Raw genomic sequence first — 24,982 nt, forward strand, 5'->3', positions numbered from 1 at the left:
GAGGATGTGAGGATGAGAGGATCTGAGGATGAGAGGATGTGAGGATGTGAACCTCTTCATCTGGCGTCTGGGTTTAAATGCTCTTACACAGTTCTTTGTTGTATAATTAGGAATATTGACTCAATAACTTTGTGATTTATGTTCTGCTCACTTTCAACTCAACACAGTTATTTATTACTTCTTTTGCTCTGTAAAACAAATTCTGGGCTGATTCTTCTCACAGCAGTCTTTCTTCAGGCAGTGGAGTTTCTGACTGGTTCTTCAACAGGATCTCATGTGGGGGGAAATGGAGGAGGAGTGTGACGGTGCCCTTTTGACAGAATGGAATAAAGCTGATGAGCCAAACTATGAAGTGATGGGAAAGAGTAGATGAAGCTAGACGAGGAGCAGAAGTGAACATTTGTGAGCAGCAGGACGGTTTCATGCTAAGAAAGAGAAGTGAAGATGGAATCTTTGCTTTGAGGAGGATGAGAGAGAAGAACAGAGAGACACACTGTCTCTGGAGATGTGGAGAAAGTTTATGTCCAGAGAGGACGTGTGGCGTGACGGAGAGGGATGTTGGAGCAGGACATGCATGAGGGCTGTGTGACAGTGGTGAGCCATGTGGGCGGAGTCTGATCCTCCAACCCTCTCAGTCTGTTGGATGTGTTCATCACATTGAGATGAACTGAAAGTTTAGAATCTGGTGTCCTTAACTGTTTTGGTGATGAAACTTTTTTATTTGACCTGATCTCAGTCTGGCAAAAACACCCGTGATCACCGGAGACACCTGTCAATCAAACCACACAGCCAGGTGAGTTTCAGCTGCTTTTTATTGATGATTAAGACTTTGGAAATCAGAGGGAATTATGGGAAACAAAGCTGTCTGTAGACGTCTGTCTCCGTCAAAGATTGGCTGGATGAGGTGCTGGGGTGAGGACAGGCTCCGCCCCCAACACATCTGCTGATGGAAGGAAAGTTTATCAACATTATCTTTCAATTTATTCACGTTTCATTTTGTTTGGAAAATTCTTACTAATGTTTTATAAACAAACTGTAAAAAAAACTGCTTTTATTTGCATTTAACACAACATTTATTTAATAAACTAATGTCACATTAAATATTCCAAACACCTTTTGAGCTGAACGGATCATTTTCCTAAACCTTTTCCTGAGGACTGATCGTGAAGCGGGGAAAGTGCCACAGCAAATATTTACTGAAGCTCAGAGGCTGAAAGGAGCCAAACATTTAGCCTGCAGAAAAGGGGCGGGGCTTCGTCCGCTGGTACACACACATGCCTTTCATTCACCTGAATGGTTTTTTATTTGAGGTTCTATTTTTATCTGAGTGAAAAATCACAGAACAAATGGAAACGCGACTAAAGAAGTTCAGGAGAGTGAAATAATTCAGAGTTAAACGATTCTCCGTAAAAAACTGGTGACATGTTTTTCCCTCTTGGAAAAAGAAAAAACAGTCAGGAAACCACGCCCACTTCCTGTTGCTCTGCTGTGAAATCCAAACATCTAATCTCAGTCATTTTGATATTCGTTTGATTCATGAATCACTTTAAAATCTGCATCACCTGAAAAAGTCTGAATGTCTGATGAGGAACTTTTACTGCGGTCACCTGACTCAGCCTCGCCGCTCTGCCTCGCTGCTCTGCCTCGCCAACAGCTGACCCCACGGGGAACAGAAGGTCTGACTCAAACCCTGCTGGGGCTTGAGGGCGGGGCTTAGCTCCAAGTAGGAAGGCGGAGCCTGAGATGAAGTGACTGGCTGCCAGCGAGGAAGAACCGACTCCGCCGTCACGGGCCACGGGTTCGGATTTCTGCGAGAAAAGGGGAACCGTGAGTTTCTGTTGGCGCACGGGTCGTTTCTAGACAAAGACACAAGTCTGACCCGGTCCGGATGAAGCTGGAGACGTAGCTCATGGCGGCCAGAGAGAGGCGCCGGTCAGAAGACGTGAACCGCTGCGAGTAAAGTGGAGCGCCAAACACCAGCTGCACATCCCACGGAACAAGGGAGTCGCCCCTGAGGATGAGGAGTCAGATGAAGATCTGTGTGACGGAAGCTTTTCGAGTCCCTGCAGCGCCCCCTGTGGACGCCCCCTGCAGCGCCCCCTGCGGACGCCTGCTCACCTGTCAGCGGCGTCCGCGGCAGGCTGGTGGTACATGAAGACGTTGGCTCTACTTTCGGCCCAGTTAGCCGCCATCTGCAGCGCGGGACAAATGATGAACAGGTCTCTGGAGACAGACGAACGGATGGACAGATCCAGCAGAAAAATGATGACATCACAGCGGGAGAAACCATCACAGAAATAAAAGATACTTTGGAAAAAAATTATGAAAATCTAATAAATTGGCTCAAGCTCAACAAAACAATATGATGATGTGACTGTATTAGGAATGTGGGCGTGGTTAAAACCCTCCTCCGTTCGGCAGCTCAACCCCTCCCACCTGGTGGCGTTGTCGAGCGTTCTGGAGAACAGGCTGTATCCCGCAGCTGAAGGATTGTGGTCCAGAGAGGAGACCACCTCCCCCAGTAGCTCGTTTCCGTTGGCTCCGCCCAGCACGCGGCTCAGAGCCTGGTAGAAGGGCATGGAGTCGTCGACCTGACCGGGCAGAACCTCGAACTCCTGGACAGAAATGGTCATGTGACCTCAGAGTCGTCAGAAGAAAAGAGAGCTGCGGCGGACAGCCTCTGACCTCTATCCTGCGAGCTCGGCTGATCAGGCCGTCCGCCTCTGAAGTTCCCAGCAACAGGTCCACTTTGTGGAACGGCGAGGATTTGGAGACCGCCTGATGGACTGGAGACCAGAACTGAAACGGGTCGCGGGTGACCAGGAGCTGAGGCACACACAGTCCAGGTCAGAGTAGGTTAGAAAGAACCTGAACCTCCAGAAGAACCTCGCTGTCTGGTGAAGGCCTCACTTTGGTCTGAGCGGCGTTCAGATCCCGATACGGCACCGCTCTGAGGCAGGAGACCAGCTTCTCATCGGTGGAGTCGGACGTCACGCAGCCCAGTTCTTGGGCCAGATCCAAGGCCCGGCGCCGAGCGGAGGCGGAGGTTTGGACCAGGGAGGGAGAAAACACGGAACCACCCTGCAGGAGAGGAGAACTCAGCCCGGCTCCTGGTTCTGGTTTCAGGTTCTGCAGCCTGAACTTCTCACCATCAGCATCATCCGCTGGAACAGAGGGCGGGGCTTGGACAGGAGGTGCAGGCTGGTGATGTCAGCACCGCCTCGCTCCGCGCCCACTGTCACCCGGTTGTAGTCTCCGCCCACCAGCGAGATGTAGGCATTGACCCAGCGAAGCACCGCCTCCTGGTCAGTCAGCCCAAAGTTGCCACGGAGACCTGAAGCTCCTGCAGAGGCCCGAGTCACGCAACGGTCTTTGTTTACCTTCTAAAGTGTTTTGGTTTACCTGTGCTGAGGAACCCAAGCGCCGCCGTCCTGTAGCTGGCCGTTACCACGACGATGTTGCCCACGGCAGCAAGGGCGGAGCCATCCAACAGTCCTGGCGTTTCATCGGCTGATGGGTTGAAGAAGAAAACGAGGACAGGGACACGCCCCCTCTAATATACAAACAGGACAGGTGTGATGATGTCATCATCAGAAAACACGATTTATCCGTCATGAAGAATATTTACAGTTCTGTAATTCTGATCAACGATCAATAAACACAATCGATGAACATTTTAAACTAACAAAGGGGTTCTGAAGGTGGGCGGGACCGACCCGAGCAGCAGGAGTGAAGACGTTCAGGTACAGACAGTCCTCGCTGGAGGCTGAATTCTCGCCGTCGCCTGGCTGCAGACAGCTGGGCCTGAAGGAGGCGGAGCTTCAGTGATGTAAAGGAAACGACTTCACGGTCTGAAGAGCTGACGTGACCCTTTAACTGTCTCACCGTGGTTTGGAGGCGTCCCACGTCCCCGTCCAATCCGCTGGCTGCGCTGCTTCGAAGCGCAGCGCTCCGATTGGTGGGCGGGCATACGGCACGCCGAGGAACTGAATGACCCTCCTCCTGTCAGAACCCACCGTTGTTTCCACGGCAACACCCTCCAGTACCCCTTGACCCGGTATGGAAACAGATGTAACCGACGGTAGTCGCTCTGAAAAAAGAGCCAAGAATGACAAACTGGAGGAAAAGTTCTGCTCTGTGATTGGCTGCTCAGCTCACCTGTCCTCAGGTACACCTGGGAGGCGGGCTCTCTGATGACCAGCTGACAGGAGGAGGTGGTGCTGGAAGATGAGAGCCCGCACACTGTGGTGTCAGGGTAGAGGATGCACCGCGTGGCAGACTCCACCTCACTGAGTGACACGGCGGCACAAGACTCCGCCTCCCGGCAGGCTGGTGAGAAACTACAGTCAGCGTCTGCCTCGTCAGCCCCAAGCGCTCAGGCAATGAGGGGAATCGGTTACCATAAAGACACCAGTCTCTGGTCCGGTCCTTGTCTGTGGCAATGTCTCTGCTCACATGGATCACATCATAGGTGGAGAGGGAGGGGTCGATCAGAACCAGAGAGTCGGGCAGGAGATGCCAGTCGTCCAACGACACTGAGACAGGAAGTGGGCGTGTCAGATGCAGGAAGAGATCTGTGACTTTAATGCGAAAGCCTCACGACATGATTTCTGGGGACAGATGCCTGGCAGGAGTTTTGTTGGGTGGTTTGGTTTTGCAGTCGTTAGCGTCTCACCGTTGTTTCTGGTTTCCGGCAGGCTGAGCGGCGGACAGAGAGCCGGGGAGGAGCTCCACTGGTTCACTGCAAACACAAACATCTCTAAAGCTTTCAGTGTCAAGTTCATGTGGAGACGCTATCTGAGGTCCTGCAACGCGGGGTTAAAGTGGAGATTGTCCCGGTTACCGTTTAGTATTCTGTATTCCCCTTAACTGTAACTGGGACGGTCTCTGGTAACTCAACATAGTGAGCGAAGTTTACCGGGAGAGACTGAAGGAACTGGTGAACCCAGACACGGCGGCGTGCTCGCCCAAGCTACTCACTCAGCATCATCCATGCTTTCCATGATGTGGCCACGCACGAAGCCCTGAAAAACGTTGGCGGTTGCTCCGCCGACAGGGCGTCAAGGTGTCCAGCAGTAAATGTGACACACGTCAAAAGAGAAGCGGCAGACGCAAATGTGACGCGCTAACCGCGTCCGGTGTGACTGCAGCATAAGTCTTCAGGCGTCTCTTTCTGTCTTTGTGGACCCTCCTGTGTCTGCGTGCGAGCTCCGTACCGGGTTTCTGGTACCAGCCAAACGGGTACGGCGTGGTCTTGGCCTCCGTCGGACTGCAGTCCTGAGTCGTCCAGGTCGAGTCTTTTTCACTGCAGGTCTGAACTCCCAGACTGGCCAGAACCAGACACACCAAACCTGAAGGCAAACAAACAAGTTCAGGACAAAAACTGGTGATTGGTCAGTTCATTCAGATTCTCAAGAGTCCAACACTGATCTCCATGGAAAAGACCTGAAAGTTGACTTCCAGTCATCTCTGAGTGTGATTGGCCAAGCAGGTGAAAGGGGGCGGTACAGTAGCAGCTGACAGTTGGCCATCCAATCATTCATAAGTGAGTCTGCTTCGCTGCTTCTTCAGTATATCAAGATTCTAGGAAAGTGTCTGTAAAGAACAGCAACGTTGTTCCTCGTCCATTCACACCCGGCAGCAGTGGATGCAGTTTATTTATGACACCCATGAAAGCTTCTGTGGGTTTATTTGTGCTGCTTTATGGTGAAAAACTTCATGTGAAGCTGGATTTGACACAAAGCTGCTCCTTCGACTAGGAGTCTGCTGTGAGTGGGCCGTGTTTGTGATGTCACGGCGTCAGCCGGCGTTTACGGGAAACGAAACAAACAGTCTGCATCTTTTTCATACTTTATACTTTACAGTTACTTTAGACCTGAACAGGTAAATTCAGAGTCACATAGAACTCAAGCTGATGGTTCTGGGTTCTAATCCTCCATCAATGGGAATGTAGAGGACCCAGAACCAACAGGACAACAGCGGTCACACCTCTACAGGTGAGCTGTCTCCGTCTTTACAGGTGTGAACCTTTTTCCTCTGAAGCTGACAGGAGAATTTTTATTTCTGCACTTAAATGATTTTTCACTAAATGACACCAAACTGTTGATCCTAAACACGTAAGAATCACAATCAAGTCCGATTAATCTGATGGTCGGTTCCGTTAGCGGACCGTTAACGGATCCGAAAGCCAAACCTTCCAGTGGTCTCAGGTCCAGTTGGTTACCTGGTGATTTGTTGTAGCCGACAAAACCGAAACCCCGACAGCACGGGTCCTCGTCACAGCGCCGCTCGCAGTCCCTGAACCTGAACACAGAAGTGGATCAGAACCTGCTTCTCATCAGAACTTCTCATCCTGATGGAAACGTAGGCTGAGCTTCTCTGGTTTCTGTTTGGTTCTGGGTCCAGACTTTGTGGAGGATGTTACCCCTGAGACAGCGGCGTGTTCTCGCTCATGACGGCTCGGCTCCGTACGCCGTTGGAATCGCTCTTCTGGAAGGAAATCCTCTGGTAGAAGTTCTTGACGGGTCCACTCAGCTCCACTGAAACACACAAACAGGCATTTCTTCCTGTGTGGTCTCTGATCCGGGTTCGGAACCCTGACACCTTCTGGTCCGGCTCCGTTCAGGTCCTCACCTTTCTTGCTGTAGGCGTTCTGGGGTAGTCTGTCCATCAGGGGGGGGCAGGGGACCATGGGGACCATGTCGTAGGCGCCGCAGACTCTGGTGTTCGGATACAGCGAGCAGCTGAAGAAACCTGCCAGGTCGGCGTCCGCCAGGTCCGCCACCGCGCACTGCTGCTCCTCGTAACAGCCTGCAGCACAGTCACCATGGTTACCAACGCCGCAGGTACACCGTTTCAACAGTACACCCAAACCTCTACGTACGAGTGAGACACCAGAGCAAGGCCTGCTGGGAGTTGTAGTTGTTTTTATTGAGCCAGAAGGAAAGAACCGGAAGCTTCCTTTGAGGATCCACGACCACGTCGTCTTTGGACAGAGCTTCAAACTTCTGCTGCAGCGACTCTGTAAACAAACAAACAAAGACGTTGGTCACAAACACCAACAGCTCATGACCGCCAGCCTGTTGGGATCCATACGAACCGTCCAGAGGAGCGCTGAGGTCGGCTGCCGCACACAAAGAGCCTGCAACACACAGAGAGGGTCAGAGGTCGCTGAGAGACACACCCGGGTCCCGTCTGCCCCCTGCAGGTACCTGAGCTCAGGTAGACGGCCTGGAAGCTGACGATGGAGGGCTGATGGTCTATTTTGTTCTTGCCGTCAGCTGGCACCTCGTAATCAACTGATCAAACAAACAAACACAGACTTTAGTTCGTTTACACGCATCTGTTACTGTTTAAGACGCGGCGCCGTTTCCTCACGGATGGTGAACGCCTGTCCTCCAAAGTCAAACAGGAAGCTCTGCTGCTCCTCGTTATAGCTAAGCCCCGCCCCACAGGTGCGGTTGGCCGGTCCTTGGCTTGACACGTCCCAGTCTCCATCCTGGCAGCTCAGCACGGATGGAGATCTCAGCCAACCACAGAGCACAGAGCCTGCGGGGGGAGGAGCCAGCAGATCAGAACCTTAAACTTCAGAGTCCTTTCCTTATCCCGTCGCCACGGTAACGCACCTCCTTCCAGGGTGTTCTGGTTGAGGACGAAGCCGTCGCAGCATTCGTGGCGGCTGCAGCCGTCCTGACAGAAACGGTGAGCGTCGGACAGAGACGTGCGTCGGGAGGAGAACACCTGGGTCCTGAACACACCTGAGAGCGCCTTCGTCATCCTCGTCTTCACCATCGCTCTCTGCTGCAGCTTCAAGCCGAACTCCTCCCCTGAAACACACCAGACCGCCGCTGCTGGCAGGCCCATGAGGTGAACACAAAACGCCCGGTTACCACGGTAACCATACCTTTCTTCCTGAGGACCAGCAGACCTGAAGCCCCGCCCCTGACCTTCAGAGAGCAGCTGAGCCAATCGTATCGCTCGGCCTCAGGATTACCCAGAAACCCTTTGGACTGCAAATCACAGAAAAAACAGTTTATGATGAAAATCTAAATCAGAGGATTCGGCTTTCAGTTTGAAATATCTGAGGTCCAAACTCCAGAGGTTCTGACAGTCAAACAGAAGTGAAGTCCAAACAGAACCGTTCTGTGCCGTCCGTACAGACCAGAACCAGAACTTTAGGACAGATTCTGTTTTTCAATCGTTACAGCAGGGATCTCCAACCTTTTTCCCGCCTTCCCCGGTTTAAAGTCACACAAGAATTTCCCGGACCGGTCCAAACGAGGCCCAGGTTTAGCTTTAATACTTTTAAGCTTCCAGGTTCTGAGAATCCTATTTTTCAAATTAAAGTGTTTCTACAAGAAATTTAGTATTAAAATCAACATAGGTGGAGATTTTTTTGTGTTTTTTTTTAACAGACGATGAAGATTCAGTGAAACTAAGTTATTGATTTGTAGAAATTGTTTCTGATTTGTAATAATTCAATCAAAGCAGCATTACAGTTTTTTCATGTAGAAAACCATTATAGTCAACTCAATCTCTGATCATCTTTCAGAGCAAAAGATGTTTGCTTTTTACATAAATTCACATTCATTGTGTATTTTTTCTAACACGCAGGAACATTTTCTGTGCTAAACATTCTTCACAGATGTCTGCATGAGTCACACTTGCTGTAGGAAAATTCACAAATGTCTTTTTACAAGTTTCCACACATCAGAAACAACTTTATTTGATTAAACCTTCATTCTCTGTCAAATGTTTGCGGCTGTTTAAACGTAGACGTAGAGATGAAGATTTTCTCTTTAACGTCAAAGTGAATGCTAACAACCCGACGCTAACTTTAGCAGCGACTGACTTTTAAGTTGTGACTGGTTTCCTTTTTTTTTTTCTTCATTTATTTATTTATTTTTAATGTCAGGATGGCGTTAAAAGAGGGCGGGGTCACCAGTGTCTGAATGACGCCACAAGAGAAAAGTGGGAAATCCCAGAAGAGAGAGAGAGAGAGAGAGAGGGTCAAATGTCATAAACAAAAACATCTGAATGTCAGTGACGCCAAAAGATCACTCTGATGTGTGAGTGTGTTTGTGTGTACCGGCTGTGAAGCGTTGCAGACTGTGTTGATGGGGTCGGTGCTGTACAGCTCACACTGGGTCTGTCTGCTGAAGAGCGCCACATGGTGGCAGGACGGCTCTGCTGCACACGCTGCAACAAGGAAACACAAACGCACGTTTGAAACGGATCCGTGTTCCGATTCAGAAACCAGAACAACTTTTGAATGCGTGCACGTCTGAAAAGGACTCCTGAACTCCTTAAGGACGTCTGTCATTAGCATCTCATTGATCACTTTAAGCTGTGAATATTTACAAAACCCACTAAATCGATCACAAAAAAAAAGATCAGCAAAAACAGCAGATTGTTGATCAAATAAAAGCAGAACGGATCAAAACAAAAAGCTTCTAGTTGTCTAGAAGAAGACACTTGTCGTCTGGTCCTGATTGGAACTAACGTAACTTTAGTTTCCCACAGAGATGCTGCGTTCACTGCTGCTCGGAGGAAACACCACTGTGAGTCACACACACATCCTTTCAAGATAAAGGCTGCACGAACGGTATTCACCTAAACTGTCTAAACGGTTCTTTTCTCAGATGAGGGATTCTCCGTGTCATCTGTCACATTGAGGATAATCAGATATTTTTGGAAAATTGGTGGTTTACTGCTGGAAAATGTTATGTGACATCATGACAGCATACGTCCTGTCACCAGTAGGGGCTGCTGCTCGGAGGAAACACCACTGTGAGTCACACACACATCCTTTCAAGATAAAGGCTGCACGAACGGTATTCACCTAAACTGTCTAAACGGTTCTTTTCTCAGATGAGGGATTCTCTGTGTCATCTGTCACATTGAGGATAATCAGATATTTTTGGAAAATTGGTGGTTTACTGCTGGAAAATGTTATGTGACATCATGACAGCATACGTCCTGTCACCAGTAGGGGGTGCTGCAGTGTTTTAGGAGTGCGGGCTGAAAGTGGCGTCTCTGTTACCATCGATACAGGTCAGAAGGTCGGAGGTGAGTGTCAGCAGAATGTCGACGTCTTCTGCTGCCGCCATCAGCTCTGATCCAGGAACTTCCTGAAACCTGGTGAGAACTACAACAACCACATAATGAAACACCTCCGCATGCACATGGCAGAGCTGCTCTCTGATTGGCTGCAGCATCGTCACCTGAGCAGTCTTCATCAGTCAGCATCTTGCTGCTGGAGGTCCACTCAAGCTCCACCCCATCTTTGCTGAAACAGCTCCACCTACTGGTCAGAAGGTCTGGCTGTGCCGGCAGAAAGTCACCTGTCTGTGAGCACCTCAGGCCCCGCCTCTCACACCTGGTCTCACCTGAGACAAATGAAAGTTTGTTAAGCTCGTCGGAATCATCTCTTCAGGGAACTTCAAAAGAACCCACATTGAGTGACAGATGATGCTCCAACTGGGGAGGAGCCTTTGGGGCAACTCTTGCAGAAGCCCCGCCCCTTTTCCTCCTGATAGGTTCCCTCAGGACACAGCAGACACGCCCCCTCCTGGGAAAAGCTTCCAGCAGGACAGACAACTGGAAGAGGTGGAAAACGTGAGGAGGATCCTCTGGAGATCCAAAACTGGAGGATTGTGGGTATTAGGCTTGCTTTGCCGCCGCCCCCCCCCATTCTGTGAATTTTAGTGATGGGGGGGTGCTTAAGTGACTCGCAGCCTTCATGAAGGAAGGACTCACCACAGCCGTTCCCGTCACTGTCCAGGCGGTAACCGCGGTAACAGCCGAAGCTTGGTGTCGTCATGGAAACCAGTTTTGGCTCAGGTGTCATGGCAGAGCCGAGGTCAAGCAGGAGGCCCCGAACTCCGTCGAGAAGTCTGGTTTCATTTAGGAAGAGAGCTGAGGAAAAGAGAAAGGTCACAGCTGCAGGAAGCCCCTCCCCATCCACCGCATGCCACGCCCCAACCCCAACCAAGGCCCCCCCAATAGACCTGCAGATACAACAGTTCTTCATGGATGAAGGTGACAGTAAATGTGTCAATTTCAGTCATTCGTATTTTATTTTCACTCAGCAAACCCCCAACGTTGGCTTGTTTATGTCACATGACCTCGACGTCTTATCATCTTCCTTCCTGTTTTCAAAGTAAAGTGGCGATGATGAAGACACACTTCCTGTCTTCTTAATGTGAAGATTTGTTCTCTCGTGTGCCACCTGGCTAAGGCGGGCAATTCACCTTATATCTACACCTTGTATAGGGACCAATCAGACCACGCCCTCCGCCACCGCAAAGCCTGTTGGGTGTGAAGCCCAAAGGTACGGTAACACCACAGAAAACTGTTTTTATGAAGCAAAAGAAAGAACCCAAACCGCCTGAAACCTTAAATTTAAATCAATGATGCTGGGCTAAATATTTACCAAGAACCTCCTTTTATAACCTCCAATCATAAAAAAAGAATAAATCAGATTAAAAAAGAAAAATCTTTACTTTGCTCAGGATAAAATTGGGGCGGAGTTTCAGAGTTTTTTCTGGTTTAAGAAATTCTAGAAGGAACTGAAATTTAAACTGAATAAAAATCCTAAAAGCTTTTGGCCAGAATTATAGAAAAATCTGGGGTTTGGGATAAAAATGGTTCCTCAAACTCTTCTCAAAGGAATTTTCAGCGTTCTGGAAGTGGTCCTCGGCCTCTGAACTCACCAACGTCATGGAGGTCCGGGAGGTAAGCGGCGGGGAGGTCAGCGAGGGCGGCGCTCCAGCTCACCTTTAAGGTGGGGGCTCCGTCACACTGCAGACTCACGGACGAGTCGTCACACAGCGACACGCTGCGACCCGAGGAACCGAGCTGCAGAGGAACAGAGCCAAGGTCAACGGCGCTCACAGAGGACCACCGCTCCGGGGAACCTGGGCTCACCTGCGCAGAGCAGAGCCCCCTGCTGGTCATCATGTTGAACAACAACGAGCGTGTTTGGTCGGCCTGAGAGCAGGATGCCAGCGACCACAGCTGAGACAGCGACAGCGTCTGCAGAGGCTGAGAGACTGAAGACAAACCAAAGGAGTTGACATCCGAGGGGGCGGAGCTTGATTCTCATTTGGACAGTGAGAGTTCAGACTTACTCTGGCAGGCTCCGCCCAGTGGTTTGATGTCTCCACTCCATCTCCCGCTCTCAGTTTCACAAAGGAAACTGCTGACGGGCAGAGAGTTCTCGTAACCATAGTTACAGATGAGGTCACAGCTCTGAGGGCCGTTGGCTGCTGAGCGGCACACTAATGCGCCGTGTGTGATGGTGGGGGCGGGGCAGAGCGGACCTGAAAGAGGGTTATCGTGGCCTAATCAGCAGCTGCTGTGTCACTTCCAACCGTCGAGCAAAAGGTGAAGCTCTTACGGTCACACGATGGCGTGACGCCTGTCAGCTGAGGCGTCCGTGTCCCGACCACTTCCTGTCCGTATTCAGTCACACACCAGCAGGAAGTGACATCACACTGCAGTGGGGCGAAGGAGCCGTCGGGGCCACACTGGCGCCTCTGCAGCTCGCACCAGCTGGGGCCTAAAAGAAAAACGCTGTTTATTGTGACGGCCGCCAGTGGAGCCATGCGTGCACGTGCGTGTGCATGTGTTTACATTTCAGCTGGCCCGTGGCGCCCCGCCCTGCTGCTTGGATTGGCTCTCCAGTCTGCGGGTGGACACACCAGCCTGCAGCACCACCTGTCTGCAGCACGGAGAAGCGACCATCCTGAAAGAATAAAACTTTATTTAAACAAATGGAGAACAGAATACAAAGGACGGAACAGACAGGACAAAATGCTCCGACTGGTAAATTCATTCAGCCTTTTTTTTACAGATAAACGTGCTCCTACCTGCTCGCACTGTGGGCGGTACCCTGAGCTGCTGACATCAGAGCCTTTCATCCAATCAGAGAGCAGAAAGTGAGCCTCAGCTCGCTGACAGCGGCTCGGACCTGCAGATTAAGATTAGAATAAGATTAACAGACATCGTCTGATTTCAGTTCTTCCTTTGTTTCCTGTGTGGTCTCGATAGAGTTTCCTCACAGCGCCACCTTCCGACCAAACTGCATTCCCTCGTGTTCTGGATCTAAACCATGTAACCCTTGTGCTATCCTAGGCACTTTAACATTGGGAGTTGGTGGTGATGACCCACTGTCTAGTGGGTCATCTAGACCCACTAGACAGTGCTCTGAACCTTTTTTCTTTAATGGTTTGTGATCTTCACTGGTGTCCATGGATTACATGAAATCTTTCCACCTTCATCCACCTTTGTCATGGTAGGGAGAACACCTCAATGGAAGGGGGGGGTCATCTAAGATAGCACAAGGGTTAACACAGATCAGAACTAATCTAAGGGCGTCACAGATGCTGCATCGTCTGGCCCTCAGACTCTCTTCTGGAGGGTTGAGTTCAGATGTTTCTGCTCAGAGGAGGTTTGGGTTTCCTTACACTTGGGCAGGCCGAGAGACCGGCTCTTCAGGGAGTTCGAGACGTACTCTCCGTTCTCATCAACGCACCAACACTGACCTGAAAACACAAAGGAACCGCTTAGCTTTCTGTTTTATTCCGATTCAGAACCTCAAACCTGAAATGATAATAACAATTTCTCAACATCTCTCTCACACCATCTTCAGAGGCTTCCATCAGCTGCCCTCATGCAGCAGCAAACATGTCCATCCTTCTGCTGATGATACTCTGATATGCGGATCCATTCAATCAGCTGAAGTCTCCAGTTCTCCAGACTTCCAGCAGGTCTGACACATTGAAGGACTTGGATTCTACTGTTCTTCGCCTGAACTTTGATTTAACAGAGGCTGATGTTCTTGGACCTTCAGGGATCCACTTGGTACCAACAGAATCTACCTGGACCACATTGAAGAGCCCAAACTCTCCCATAAGTCTATTTTTCAAAAATAGAGAACGTTGTCCCTTCACTGAAATTAAATTTCTGTCATTTTAGATTTTCAGGCTGTTCCTGATCAGATTATTCATCCAAAGAGCTGCAGCATCGACTCACATGTAAACATCTCCATCATCGTCATAGTGATCTGACGTTTTTGATCCCAAAATTCAAAACTGCGTGTGTGTTTGTGTGACCTGTGCTGTGCGAACACTGCGTGTGCAGCCAGCCTCCGTCAGCGTCGCACTGCGGCAGGAACGGCTCATAGGAGCGGCGTCCGGCGGGAAGCAGCATCTGAAGAGCTGAGCACCAGAATTCATTTACCTCAATGTAGAAACTGTCACCAGAATTTATCAAGGAAGTTTAGTGAAAACTTAAAAAAACAAAATCCATATTTAATATTATATTTATAAAACTTTAAGCACTGAATTATGGGATGTCTGTCATATTTTCATGCTTTCGATGTGACTCACTGGAGAAAGCAGCCAATGGGAGCGCGGCTCTGGAGCCGCTCAGCAGCTCCTCTGACAGCTGTAGCTCCTCTGATTGGATGACCTGGAGCTCCTCAGGAGTCAGACGAAGACCCTCGGCCAATAAGAACCCATATCCCAGGGGGATGTGGGAGGAGTTAGACAAAGAGATGATGCGGTTCACCTCCTGTCTGAAAGCGGCGACCTCTGCGAGGGCATCGGAGCAGCGACCTGGAGGTGACAGGTGAACAGGTGATGACAGGTAACAACAGGTGGACATGTGTGTTAAATTTGAAGGGTTCCTGAGTTGGATCTAACCTTCAGAAGACTTGGGCGTGACGCTTTCTGGACCTGAAACATCAAACAGGCTTTCATCAGAGCACGTCAGTGCGGTAAAACCGGGTCAGATCTCAGCCAGAACCATCTTTCCATCGACCTTCTTTTATGGCTTTTTGTGAAAAAAGCGATCCAAACTGAACAAATAACAAGAATAAAGTACTAAACTGATTGTATATTTAATTCTTTTGTAAGTGACCATGGTGTGAGCGGGGTGATGGCCGATAAAGTGTGCATTATCAGAAATCATCAACTTCACGGAAGCAAAGCATTGGACGGTTCAACGTTCCACGTCCTGCATTCATTTCTGATAACGCGCACTTCAGCGGCCATTAACCCTTAAATAATCCACCTTTTTACCTACGTTTATCAGATTGATTGTAAAATATTAATAAGAAGCATCACTGACGTTAGGCGATCCTCTGAAGGTAACATCAGTGATGGGATCAGTGGGTTCTTACACCGGAGGGCGCCCCCTGCTGTCTGTGAGGAAGTGACCGTCCTCCCTTCAGCGTCCACGCAGAAGCAGCGTGATCCCACACACTGCAGCGGCAGGAATTTGCCATCCTCCGAACACACTGGGATGTGGATTTTGGCGCCGGCCGCCATGTTTGCCTTTGCCTTCAGGGCGTTGACCCTCGCTCTCTCGCAGAGACTCGGACAACGAGAAGGACGACCTGCCACCCGGGATCCCTCCACCTCCTGACCCTGAGGGTCCACGCACCAGCACTGCGATCTCCGACACTGCACCTCCTGGAAAGCACCACCAGGGGTGCAGCGCGGGATGAAGATGTCGGCTGCTTCATCCTCCTCCTCCTCAGAGCAGGAGGTCACCAGAGGAGCCAAAACCTGCAAAACAAGAGGAGGGCTGTTAACACATTTTAAGGTCTTCACTCCATCCATCAGTTCTGAGAAGAAAGACTTCCAAAGCTGCTGAAGCTGAGGGCGAAGAAGATGAAGAAGAACAGACTTTTATTTTGAAAGAGGAAAGCTGAGCGCTTTAATTTGAAACTCTAGCTACTTAAAGAGGACGGTCTGAAGGGAAAAAAATAAACGTTTCACTCATTTTAGATGGAAAAACATGGCGTTTCAGGTCTGGGCAGAAGACCATGTTTCCAGTGTGCTTGCTGGCTCCGCCCACATTAATACTTCAAACACCTTCTGCCTAATGTGGGTCGGTGGGTTATACATCAAAAAGGTTTCAAGCTCTGTGTTCTGAACCAGGACTGCCTGTTTTCCACCTGGATCAGGTGAATTCAGGAGACGCCTGAATCCGAATCGGATCAGAACTTGGAGGTTCATGAGGGACTCAGGTACATTTGGAGCGGATTTTCCACTTTGTAAAATATCCAATCCTTTGCTTGAAGGAATTATTAACATTACTACACACGTCACTTTGATGAAAGCCTGCTGCACCTGGTAGAGGGAGGCGGAGCTCGAGCTGCTCATCAGCGTGTTCTTCAGGACTGAGAAGAAGGCGGGGTCTTCCAGGGCTTTGCTCACAAACTGGACCAGGTTCTGGTTCTCATGGAGACGGGGGTTCTGAGGGGACAGGCAGTCGGGAGAGATGGTTCCTTGATCTCCCACCTCGCCGCTGAAGTTCAGGGCGCCAGCGCTCTTCAGGAAGTCTCCTCCAAACAGATTCTCCTGGAGGAAACGAGGGGAGGAGCCATTCAGAGCCTGCAGAGCTCCGCCCACTGACGGGAAGAGGCCATCCAACACTTCCACAAGGCGGAACAGGAAGTTTGTCTCATCAGCCTCCTCTGGCAGGAGGTCCCTCAGAGGCTGAAGGAGGGAGGAACAGGAAGCTGCAAGTCTGCGGGAGGAGGACTTCAGAGGAGGACTGATGGGGCCAGAGAGGAGGCGGGACAGAGCTCGGCGGCGCTGAGAGGGACAGTCCGCAGGTCCTGAACCTGGAGAAGACGAGGAACCACCAAAGTTAGATTAAGAAGAAGGACGATGAGACGATGAGAGGATGATTTTTCTCACCACAGGCCAGGGGGCCCCCCAGCTGCCGGGTCCCAGGAACCTCTCTGCCAGAGGGGTCCACACACCAGCACTGCCCCCCCTGCTGGCACTGGGTGAAGCTATATGACCCTCCTCTCTCGCAGGTCGGAACAAACACGCTGGACGTCTCCAGGGCAGCCCGGCGCTCCTCCTCACAGGGGGAGGGGCCTGAGAGAGCAGACGGATTCAGCCGTGATAAAAAGCGGAATCATCAACAAAGATCTGGAGTATGGAAGCATTTCTGTAGCATAATTAAACATAGAAGGAAATAGTCTGTAGCACAACTTTTAATTAAGTTTTTACGTATTCCCAGGAACCAAAAACCGGATTTAAACTCCGAGGTTGAGAAGCTTTGATGCATTATTTTTAATCAGATCAAGGCGGCTTTGATCTAATTAATCCTCACAGAACTGATGGAAACTCAGAGACCTGAGATCAGGAGAGCTTACATCTGAAGTGGCCGCTGACAGCCAGCTGGATTCCCAGCATCCTCCGCTGCAGGACTTTATAGATGTTGGTCTGGGAGAAGGACTGACCCGAGCTGAGACCAGAAAATGCCGACTCGGGGATCTCAGAGAACAGGAGCTCCACACCTGAACAGGAAGTTCATGACATCACGTCTCAGACATTGTTTTCTCCATTTCACCAACAATTTTTAAATAAGATTCATAAACAAAACATGTATGCAAACACCATTCAATGTTCTTAAACGGAGAATAAAAGCATCATAAAAATGAGTAGAGGACTGATGAAGATGACCTTTAGAACCTTCAGAACTTTGGTTTGATTCAGAGGAACTTCACGAGTTCAGAGGAGTCAGTCAGTTTGCAGATGATGACGTCATGTTTCAGGATGAAGGTTCAAGGTTTCAGGATCATAATAATCTGATTTGGTTGAATTTTGTTGGTTTGACGTTTTTCCTGCATTTTTAATCTCGATTGAGAATTTTAGAACATGAATAAACAGAAATCACATTTCTGCTTCATATAATGGTTAGGAATCAGATTACTCTAGAAATCTGGTTGTAATCTGATTACATAGGCTGACACAGTCCAGTTAAGTCCTTCAAGCTGTTTTTACCCAGAAGATTTACAACAAAATGAAGTTGACCGGTCAGCTCAGGTGTGTTTACCTGTATTTTCCAGCTCTCTGCCTTGGCTGTTCGAACAAAAACAATAAGAGGAAACCATCGGGAAAACCTTCCTGAAGTTGCTGAAGGTCTGGAAAGCTTCCGGAAACCTGAACACAAACATCCATGCATGTAAACTTACAGCCCCACGCACTCCAGCAGAATGGCGGTGGGAGGAGTCACCTGTTGAAGGCGTGCAGCAGGTCCAGCTCCATCCTGTCCGTCATGTTGATGAATTTACACTGAACGGGGAGGAAGCTGCCGTCTTCTGCACACTGAGGAGGAGAACCGGAGCTGTGGATGAGCCGCCGGGCCCGGACCTGACAGCTGCCGGGACCTGGACCCACAAAAACACACGTCAGAACCACAGAGGAGGTCCGGGAGGTTCTGTCAGGACCGCGTCAGCAGAAATCCTGAAAGGGTTTTTCTATTTGGGAAATCAAAAGAGCAGGAAAGGTCTTGCTTCACCTCTGATGAGGATTTTTCAATTCCTTTCAATCCTATTTATTATGAGGACTTCATTTTTGACAAGACATTCATTTTAATAATAAAATGTTTAATGGAATTTCATCTTCATGAACGCTTTTCTAAATGTGAGGTTGAAAACCAAAAGTGGTTCCTTTTTGTGTGACTGGGTTTAGTCCTTTGCTGTTCTGTTCTGAACCTCTTTGGTCTTCAGGTTCAGAGGAAAACCTCAGCTGGTGGAAGATCAAACTGTAATGCCCACGTTGGCCAGCAGGTGTCAGTGCAGCTGCCTGAAAGAGCCGGATCTGAGGCGTCTGTTTGGTGCCTACATCTCTGAGGTCTCCCGTTCTGTCGGGTCCCATACAGCTCCATGCCATCCTGGTCCACACACCAACACTGCCCCCTGCTGGAGTCGCACTGGATCGCCTCGAAGAGGCCTGATGGAGAGCAGCGCAGACGGGTCTGCAGCTGGCAGACAGACGGACCTGCGGAGCAGCGGGAGCTCAGAGTCTCAAACGTAAACCTACAAATTAACTTTACAAAAAACAACAACAATAAGTCAAATGTTTGCTCACAGGAAAGGGCAGAGTTGTTGGTTCGAGTCCCAGCAATCTCCCGACCATCGGCATCAACACACCAGCACTCCTGACTCCGCCCACTGCACTGCACGGGTCTGAGCACACAAACACAGAAGTGGACAATCACAGAATGACGGACTCATCAAACGGTGAAGAGAGGAAGAGGAGGGCGGAGGTTCATGTCAGCGTCCCGTCACACAGCAGTAATGTTCTCGGCCTCAGAAAGCTTCTGCAGAACTAAAACAAACTACATCAGAGTCTAAAAAGTATAAACTGTTGTGGAGGGGGGGTGAATCGGTGTCCGCCGTGTCTCCATGTTTTCCTCCCAGCTGATTACCTGGATCAGGAACATGTCATAATATGCTGGATGGCCCCCCCATGACCTGCAGTTGCTCTGGAATCTGGACTGAATCCATCCAAGATGACCAGAACAGATTCAAGAGACCAAAAACCAACAATTGTGTTTTATTCTGGTTCCTCAGGCGCCTGCATTTCCAGAGAAAACTAGAACCTGATGAGGCGTCAGGTTTACCGCTACAGTTGAGCGTCATCTGCGTAAAGAGAAAGATGGACTGCAGGTGAATGCAGGTTAGGAACCGATCTGAGTTCCACTGGTTGCTGCAGATCTGAAGATCCAGAATGAAGGAGAGCTGCGTTTGGTCGTCCCGTCCTCATCGGGAGGACCTCAGCCCATCAAAGCATCACTGACGACTGAAGCGCTGAGACCAAACTCTGTTTGAATCCTTTTTTTCTGACGAACGCGTCTTTGTGGTGGCAGCAGCTCAGGTTACACTTCATTACTGCTCTGTTACAGAATCAAAACCCGACAGGTGGACTCACCTGAAGCTGCCATCCTCAAAGCAGTGGGGGACGTCACCTGGTTGTTTGGCAGCGGCCACGCCCCTCAACAGCTGGCATTGGGTCTGGGTGTCCGACTCCAGCTGGTATTCTGAGAACAGCCAGGAGAGCAGCTTCAAACCAAAGACCGTCCATGTTCAGCCGGAAGTATCGAATCATCCGCATCCCAGAGACCTGCGATGCTAGGACGCTATGCTAGCTTTTAGCATGTCAGTTGGCCTTTTTTATAACTGTTAGCTATCATTTTATTAGTTTTAGCTGTACAGTGTTTCCCTTGTTTATCGCAGGGGTTCTTCTTCACCTGAAATCTGTGAAGTAGAACCACAGATGTTTAAGGCTATGAAGCTCCTCCCACTTTAAATGCATGCTTCTGAGACACGGATGAACATTTTCACACCTTTCTCTCTTGTCTAAACTCTCAAAGTTCAAAGCTTTATAGATAAATACGTCCAGAATTTTAGTCACACGAATGTCAATCAAAGATTGGTGTTGACTTTTCAACTTGAACACATTCAGTACAGGAGACGGCGGAGACTGACTGACAAGATCAACAGCCAATCAGAACGCAGAACACAAACCCTATGAACGTTTTAAAAACAGGGAGACCATGAGCCGGGACACAGCAAGACGCTGTGGTACATTGCTTTCTTTCTTCTTTGGGGGTTTATTATTCTTAAAGACCTTTTTGAACTTTCTTCCTCTTTTCGGGTCATCTTGCGTTTCAAACATCGTATTTTTTTATTTAACTCCACCTGGTCTGTTGAATCAGCATTCGTTCGTCTGTCTCATGCAGCAGTTTTTAGTTCACACCTTCAGGATTGTGTTCCCCTTTGTTTTGTCATATTTGCATTAAACATTAAATCAGCTTTTTTCAGGACGGTTTGCTAGAATAAACTGACGTTCTTTCATCTATTTTATCCCTGTTTATGAAGAGTAAAACAGTAAAACTGTGAAGCAGCCAAAGGAAAACAAAACCTTTTTTTGGTTTGTTTGTTTTAGCTGTTAGAAGGTTTCCTTTGCCTTTAACCTTCATCGCCATCACAACAGAAGCGATGGACGGTTCTAGTATCTGTCTCTCCGGGTTACAGAGACTCGGTCAGGACCTGATTGCTCAGGTGTGTTCGTGCGCTTTACCTGAAGCGTTCCCCAGCAGCGGGTCGGGGAAGTGGACCAGGATCCCGGCGATGAAAAGGAGCCAGGCCATCATCTCTGTGCTGACACACCGAGCACGCCGCCTCCTTATAACCCTGCAGACCTGCTGAGTCACAGTGAGGTGGACCTCTCTAGCCCTCTTCTAGCTCCTCATCTGTCCGTCTGCCTGGAACCAGGAGTCCTTCATCCCAGCTGAGGGGGCTGCAGCGGAGGCCTCTGATTGGGTGAGAGGATCTCTGAAAGAGGAGAGGCGATGGTCGGCGCTCAGCGTGAGCTCAAGTGTCACTGAAGCAGGGTAAAGGTCTCCAAAGCAGTGAGATCTGCAGAAAGCTGATGTCCATCCACAGTTAGGTATTCAGGTTTCATCAGAGTGGAGACCTTAAACCTTCATCACAGATCTGCTTCCGATGAGGAGAAACCTTCAGGAACAGGGTTGCAGAAGCTTGAATTCCGTGTTTTTGTCAGACCAGCGCGCTGCCTGTGGCCTCATGCTGGGGGGCCGTGATGTCATGAAAACGATGTTGGATCAGAATCTCCACTGGAAATGATGCAGACGGATTCTTTCATACCTGGAAACCTGAATGTTCACGCGTCCAGAGCTGCCAGGAGGAGATCCTTTGGTCAAACCTCGCCATGCGCCGGTTCATCGGGGCTCTGTGGGTCCAACATGTGCAAACACGTTAGCTGATCCTCACGTGCTCCCTGAGCTGTGGATGTGAATGAGATGGACTCTGACATGTCCAGGCTGAAGCCCACCCTCATCCAACAGCAGCTGGGCTCCAGCATCCCACCACCCTCCGTGGGAAAACAGCTGGATGGTTTGCAGATTTGACTACGCAAAATGATGAAGACAAATTCCCAGCAGCACATCCCAACTGGAAGACACACCTGATGGAGGTTTTACTCAGTTTCACTGAAAAACGACATTCATGTGGCCTTCTGCCTCCTTCATGGCAGTGACTTCCTGCAGTACCATGTTTGGCCACAGGAGCGCTATTGTTTCTTTTTTTTAAAGCTTTTTCTGTCCAACAGCTGAGCAAACAGATTAGAGCTGAAAGCCTTTTGTGTTGGACAGGTTTTACTATCACAAAAAGAGGTTATAGAACTTTGAGAAACCAGAGTGTAGATTTGTATTAACCCCTTTTTGTTGTATTATTTTTTATTTATAAGTTACATTGAGTGTGTATGGGAGCCGGTTTAGCTCGTGCTGGTTTGCGGCGCCTTCCGTCCGTGAAACCGGGGTTCGACTCCGGGCTGCTCCCTGTTCCCTTCTCTACTTCTGTGCCGGTCCCAAGCCCGGTTGCTTTGAGAGGGTTGCGTCAGGAAGGGCATCTGGCGTAAAACATTGACAAGTTTACCATGCGACTAGTTCGCTGTGGCAAACACTGATGGGAAAAGCTGAAAGAGAAAGAATAAGTTACATCTAGTGTGTGTGGGGGGGGAGAGTTGAAGAATATGGGGGGGGGAGGTGAGAAAGTGGGGGATACAAGTACTGATTTGAATAAGTTATTATTTTAAGCTGTAACAATTATACCAGATCTGCTGGAAAGACAAATATTACATCAAAGGTGAAATTCTGAAGACATCTGTCCATCAAGACACTGTGGGTTAGGAGGGGGGATGTGGGTCAGCAGGTGCTGACACGACCCAGAGAGAGACACCCCCAGTGAGCCCCGCCAGCTTAACCCACCCACCCAGTTCCCGGAGGCCTATGTGACTGTGTGCAACATTTATTTTGGTGGGAGCGGGGAGGAGCAGGCGGATGGGCACAACTGGGGGAAGAAGGCTCCCCCGAGCGACCGGCCCCCCATCCGGCAGAGGTAGGCGCCCCCCCTCCCAGGGCAGCCAGGTAGTCAGGAGGCGGCAAGCCAGCCACAGATAGAGGCCAGAGCCTCATAGCGCTGAGAGACAGCCAGCAAAGAAGGGGCCCGGTGCCAAAACGGAGGGGCAGGAAGTCCAGCCCCACCATTCATGCCCTGACATCCCTAGGGACTAGCCCTCCCCCCCGGGCCCCCCCCCCAAAAGAAATAAATGAATGGAGTGGGGCACCCAGAATAGATTAAAAAAATATATATAATAATAACAATAATAATAATAAATAAGGAAATAATGATAGTAATAAATACTTCTACTACTACAACTAATAATAATAATAATAAAAGAAATAAAATGAAATGAAGAAAATAAATTTAAAGAAAAAAGAAAAAACCCACCCAAGGGAACCCCTCATGAGGAGGAGCGCTCATGTTTCAGGTGACAATGTGAAGGGAGGCGGAGTTTCCTTCAGCGGAGGAAAAAGGAGGTCAGAACCAACCAAGTCTTCTGGGAGTGTATTTATAATCCTACGATCCAATCAGATCAATCTGTCTAAGACAAGTTGTTAATCGAATCAACCTATTACACATAAAAAAATGTCTTGATAAAAGATAAATCGATCATTGATATTGGAAAATCCCATCTGGATTGAGGTACAGCAGGTTTATTTACTATAAAGTAAAACCGACCAATCACAGCAACAACACACGTGTGATGTCATCAACACGGATCCGTCCATCATTCCAGTCCTTTGAATAAAGTCATGTGACCATCCAGTGTCTAGAATGTTCTAAGAATGTTCCCTTTGGATTCTTTGGATGTGGAAAAACAACAGTGGTGAACTTTAGGAAACTAACATGTGAATGGATTTGACATTCATTCTAGTTTACTTGTTGGTTTGGACACAGATTTCATTAACTTGATGATCTGGAAGAAATCCAAGAATCTGGAAAACTGTTCAGTAGCAGGAATTTCTGTCTGAGTCTGACTGCTGGAAGTTTGGATGAAGATTCAGTTCAATTTTATTTAAATAGACCAATATTTACATCCACAGTCGTCTCAATGGTTTCATACCAGAGAATGTTTAATAAACATGAATCCTGAAGAACATAAAGTCATAGAATTCAACAGGTCATGGCTAAACTAAACTAAACTAAACTAAACTAAACTAAACTAAACTAAACTAAACAGACTAAACTAAACTAAACTAAACTAAACTAAACTAAACTAACAAAACCTAAGACCCCCCCTCTCGGTAAGGAAAAACTCCTAAAAAATAAAGAAGAAACCTCAGGGGGGGGGGTCCACATGAAGGAGGGATTCTCCCCCAGGACGGACAGGCGATGGACCAGAACTCTGAGAGAGAATGAACTGATCTAACTCTACAACTACATGTTTGAATAGTCCAGCAGATGATGAACAGAATGAATGAATATCTTATGAATGGTTTTGCTGTTATGAGGCATCGTTACAGTCCTGCTAAAGAGGCGTTTTCATGTTCATAATGTTAAACTTGTGAATTGTTGCATGTCCGACCATCACCTTTGTGGAGCTAACTGTGCCTAGAATCAGCTGAAGCCGTGTTGGGGTCTGGATGATGGACACTTCAGGTCCAGAGGCTCTTCAGGCCTGCAGACCGTTGTCTCTATTTCAATGAGCAATAAACATCTGTGTTACAAATAAAGTTAGTGAAGTCTAAGGTTTTGTGTTTGGGATGAACTAATTGGTCTGCACACTGATGGAGGTCAGAGGTCAGACCATGACAAAGTATCGCTCCCAGTGGAGAACGGGGGGAGGAGGGCAGGCGGAATGAATTTAAAGCAGAAAATGTGATTCTGGTTGGAGGAGAAGGAAGGCGAGTTGTTCCGATATTGGTCAGAGTGACGGAACCACCAGGAACTATGAGGACCCTTTGACACAACCAGCACCTTCTGATCAGAGGTGGACCGCTCTTCCACAGCTGGTTTTATTTTGATTGATGACGATACCGTGACGTTTGGAGTTTCCTGTGCAGATGAACCAGAACCATCCAGAACCTGCAGCAAAACACAAGATCCAATCAGAACAACGCAGAGCCAGGAGGACCAATCCTGGAGCGTCGCTCGTCTGAATGTGAAGGTCAACGGTCGTACTCCTGAGTGTCACCAAAGTACAGAGTATTCCAGTAATCCATCTCAGAGGTAATCCGATTACTTTGTGTTTTTTGTTTGTTGGAAATGTGAAGCTAAATCATGAACGAGTGAAACAATCCA

At 48.9% G+C, this 24,982-nt stretch overlaps 1 protein-coding gene across 3 annotated transcripts; it reads right to left on the bottom strand.

Annotated features, from left to right (window-relative positions):
* Nucleotides 1-794: 794 nt before the first annotated feature.
* tg (thyroglobulin) lies at nt 795-20,999 on the bottom strand. Of its 3 annotated transcripts, none has more exons than XR_910341.2 (49): nt 20,898-20,999; nt 19,746-19,854; nt 18,903-19,000; nt 18,657-18,812; nt 18,046-18,199; nt 17,866-17,972; nt 17,183-17,326; nt 16,716-16,901; nt 16,143-16,639; nt 15,188-15,575; nt 14,709-14,741; nt 14,394-14,621; nt 14,118-14,222; nt 13,470-13,547; nt 12,873-12,973; nt 12,637-12,748; nt 12,401-12,562; nt 12,132-12,323; nt 11,929-12,053; nt 11,715-11,859; nt 10,759-10,917; nt 10,456-10,599; nt 10,224-10,388; nt 10,043-10,147; nt 9,089-9,198; nt 7,904-8,009; nt 7,626-7,826; nt 7,378-7,548; nt 7,212-7,298; nt 7,100-7,141; nt 6,884-7,021; nt 6,634-6,810; nt 6,425-6,539; nt 6,224-6,303; nt 5,217-5,351; nt 4,676-4,741; nt 4,401-4,535; nt 4,159-4,329; nt 3,886-4,090; nt 3,717-3,804; nt 3,403-3,553; nt 3,150-3,343; nt 2,911-3,081; nt 2,686-2,826; nt 2,437-2,615; nt 2,119-2,223; nt 1,880-2,011; nt 1,563-1,808; nt 795-940 (listed from the first exon to the last, which is right to left on the bottom strand). XR_910341.2 is itself a non-coding variant. In XM_011485865.2 (49 exons), the coding sequence occupies exons 1-48, from the start codon at nt 20,968-20,970 to the stop codon at nt 1,613-1,615; spliced, it is 7,062 nt and encodes a 2,353-aa protein (XP_011484167.1). In that variant the 5' UTR covers nt 20,971-20,999; the 3' UTR covers nt 795-940; nt 1,608-1,612. The 3 variants fall into 3 exon arrangements, 2 of the variants coding, with proteins under 2 accessions (XP_011484167.1, XP_011484169.1); XM_011485865.2 differs by having other exon boundaries at nt 1,608-1,808; XM_011485867.2 differs by having other exon boundaries at nt 795-943; nt 1,608-1,808.
* Between the last annotated feature and the right edge of the window lie 3,983 nt (nt 21,000-24,982).

Source organism: Oryzias latipes, chromosome 16, assembly GCF_002234675.1.
Source record: "Oryzias latipes chromosome 16, ASM223467v1".
NCBI classification, from domain to species: Eukaryota; Metazoa; Chordata; class Actinopteri; order Beloniformes; family Adrianichthyidae; genus Oryzias; species Oryzias latipes.

Coding starts and splice junctions, on each gene's coding strand:
- tg (XM_011485865.2), bottom strand. CDS start 20,970: ATGATGGCCTGGCTCCTTTTCATCGCCGGGATCCTGGTCCACTTCCCC. Junction 17,327..17,865: donor CAGAGAGCTGGAAAATACAG/GTAAACACACCT, acceptor CTTCCTGTTCAG/GTGTGGAGCTCCTGTTCTCT. Junction 14,622..14,708: donor CACGCCCAAGTCTTCTGAAG/GTTAGATCCAAC, acceptor TGTCACCTCCAG/GTCGCTGCTCCGATGCCCTC.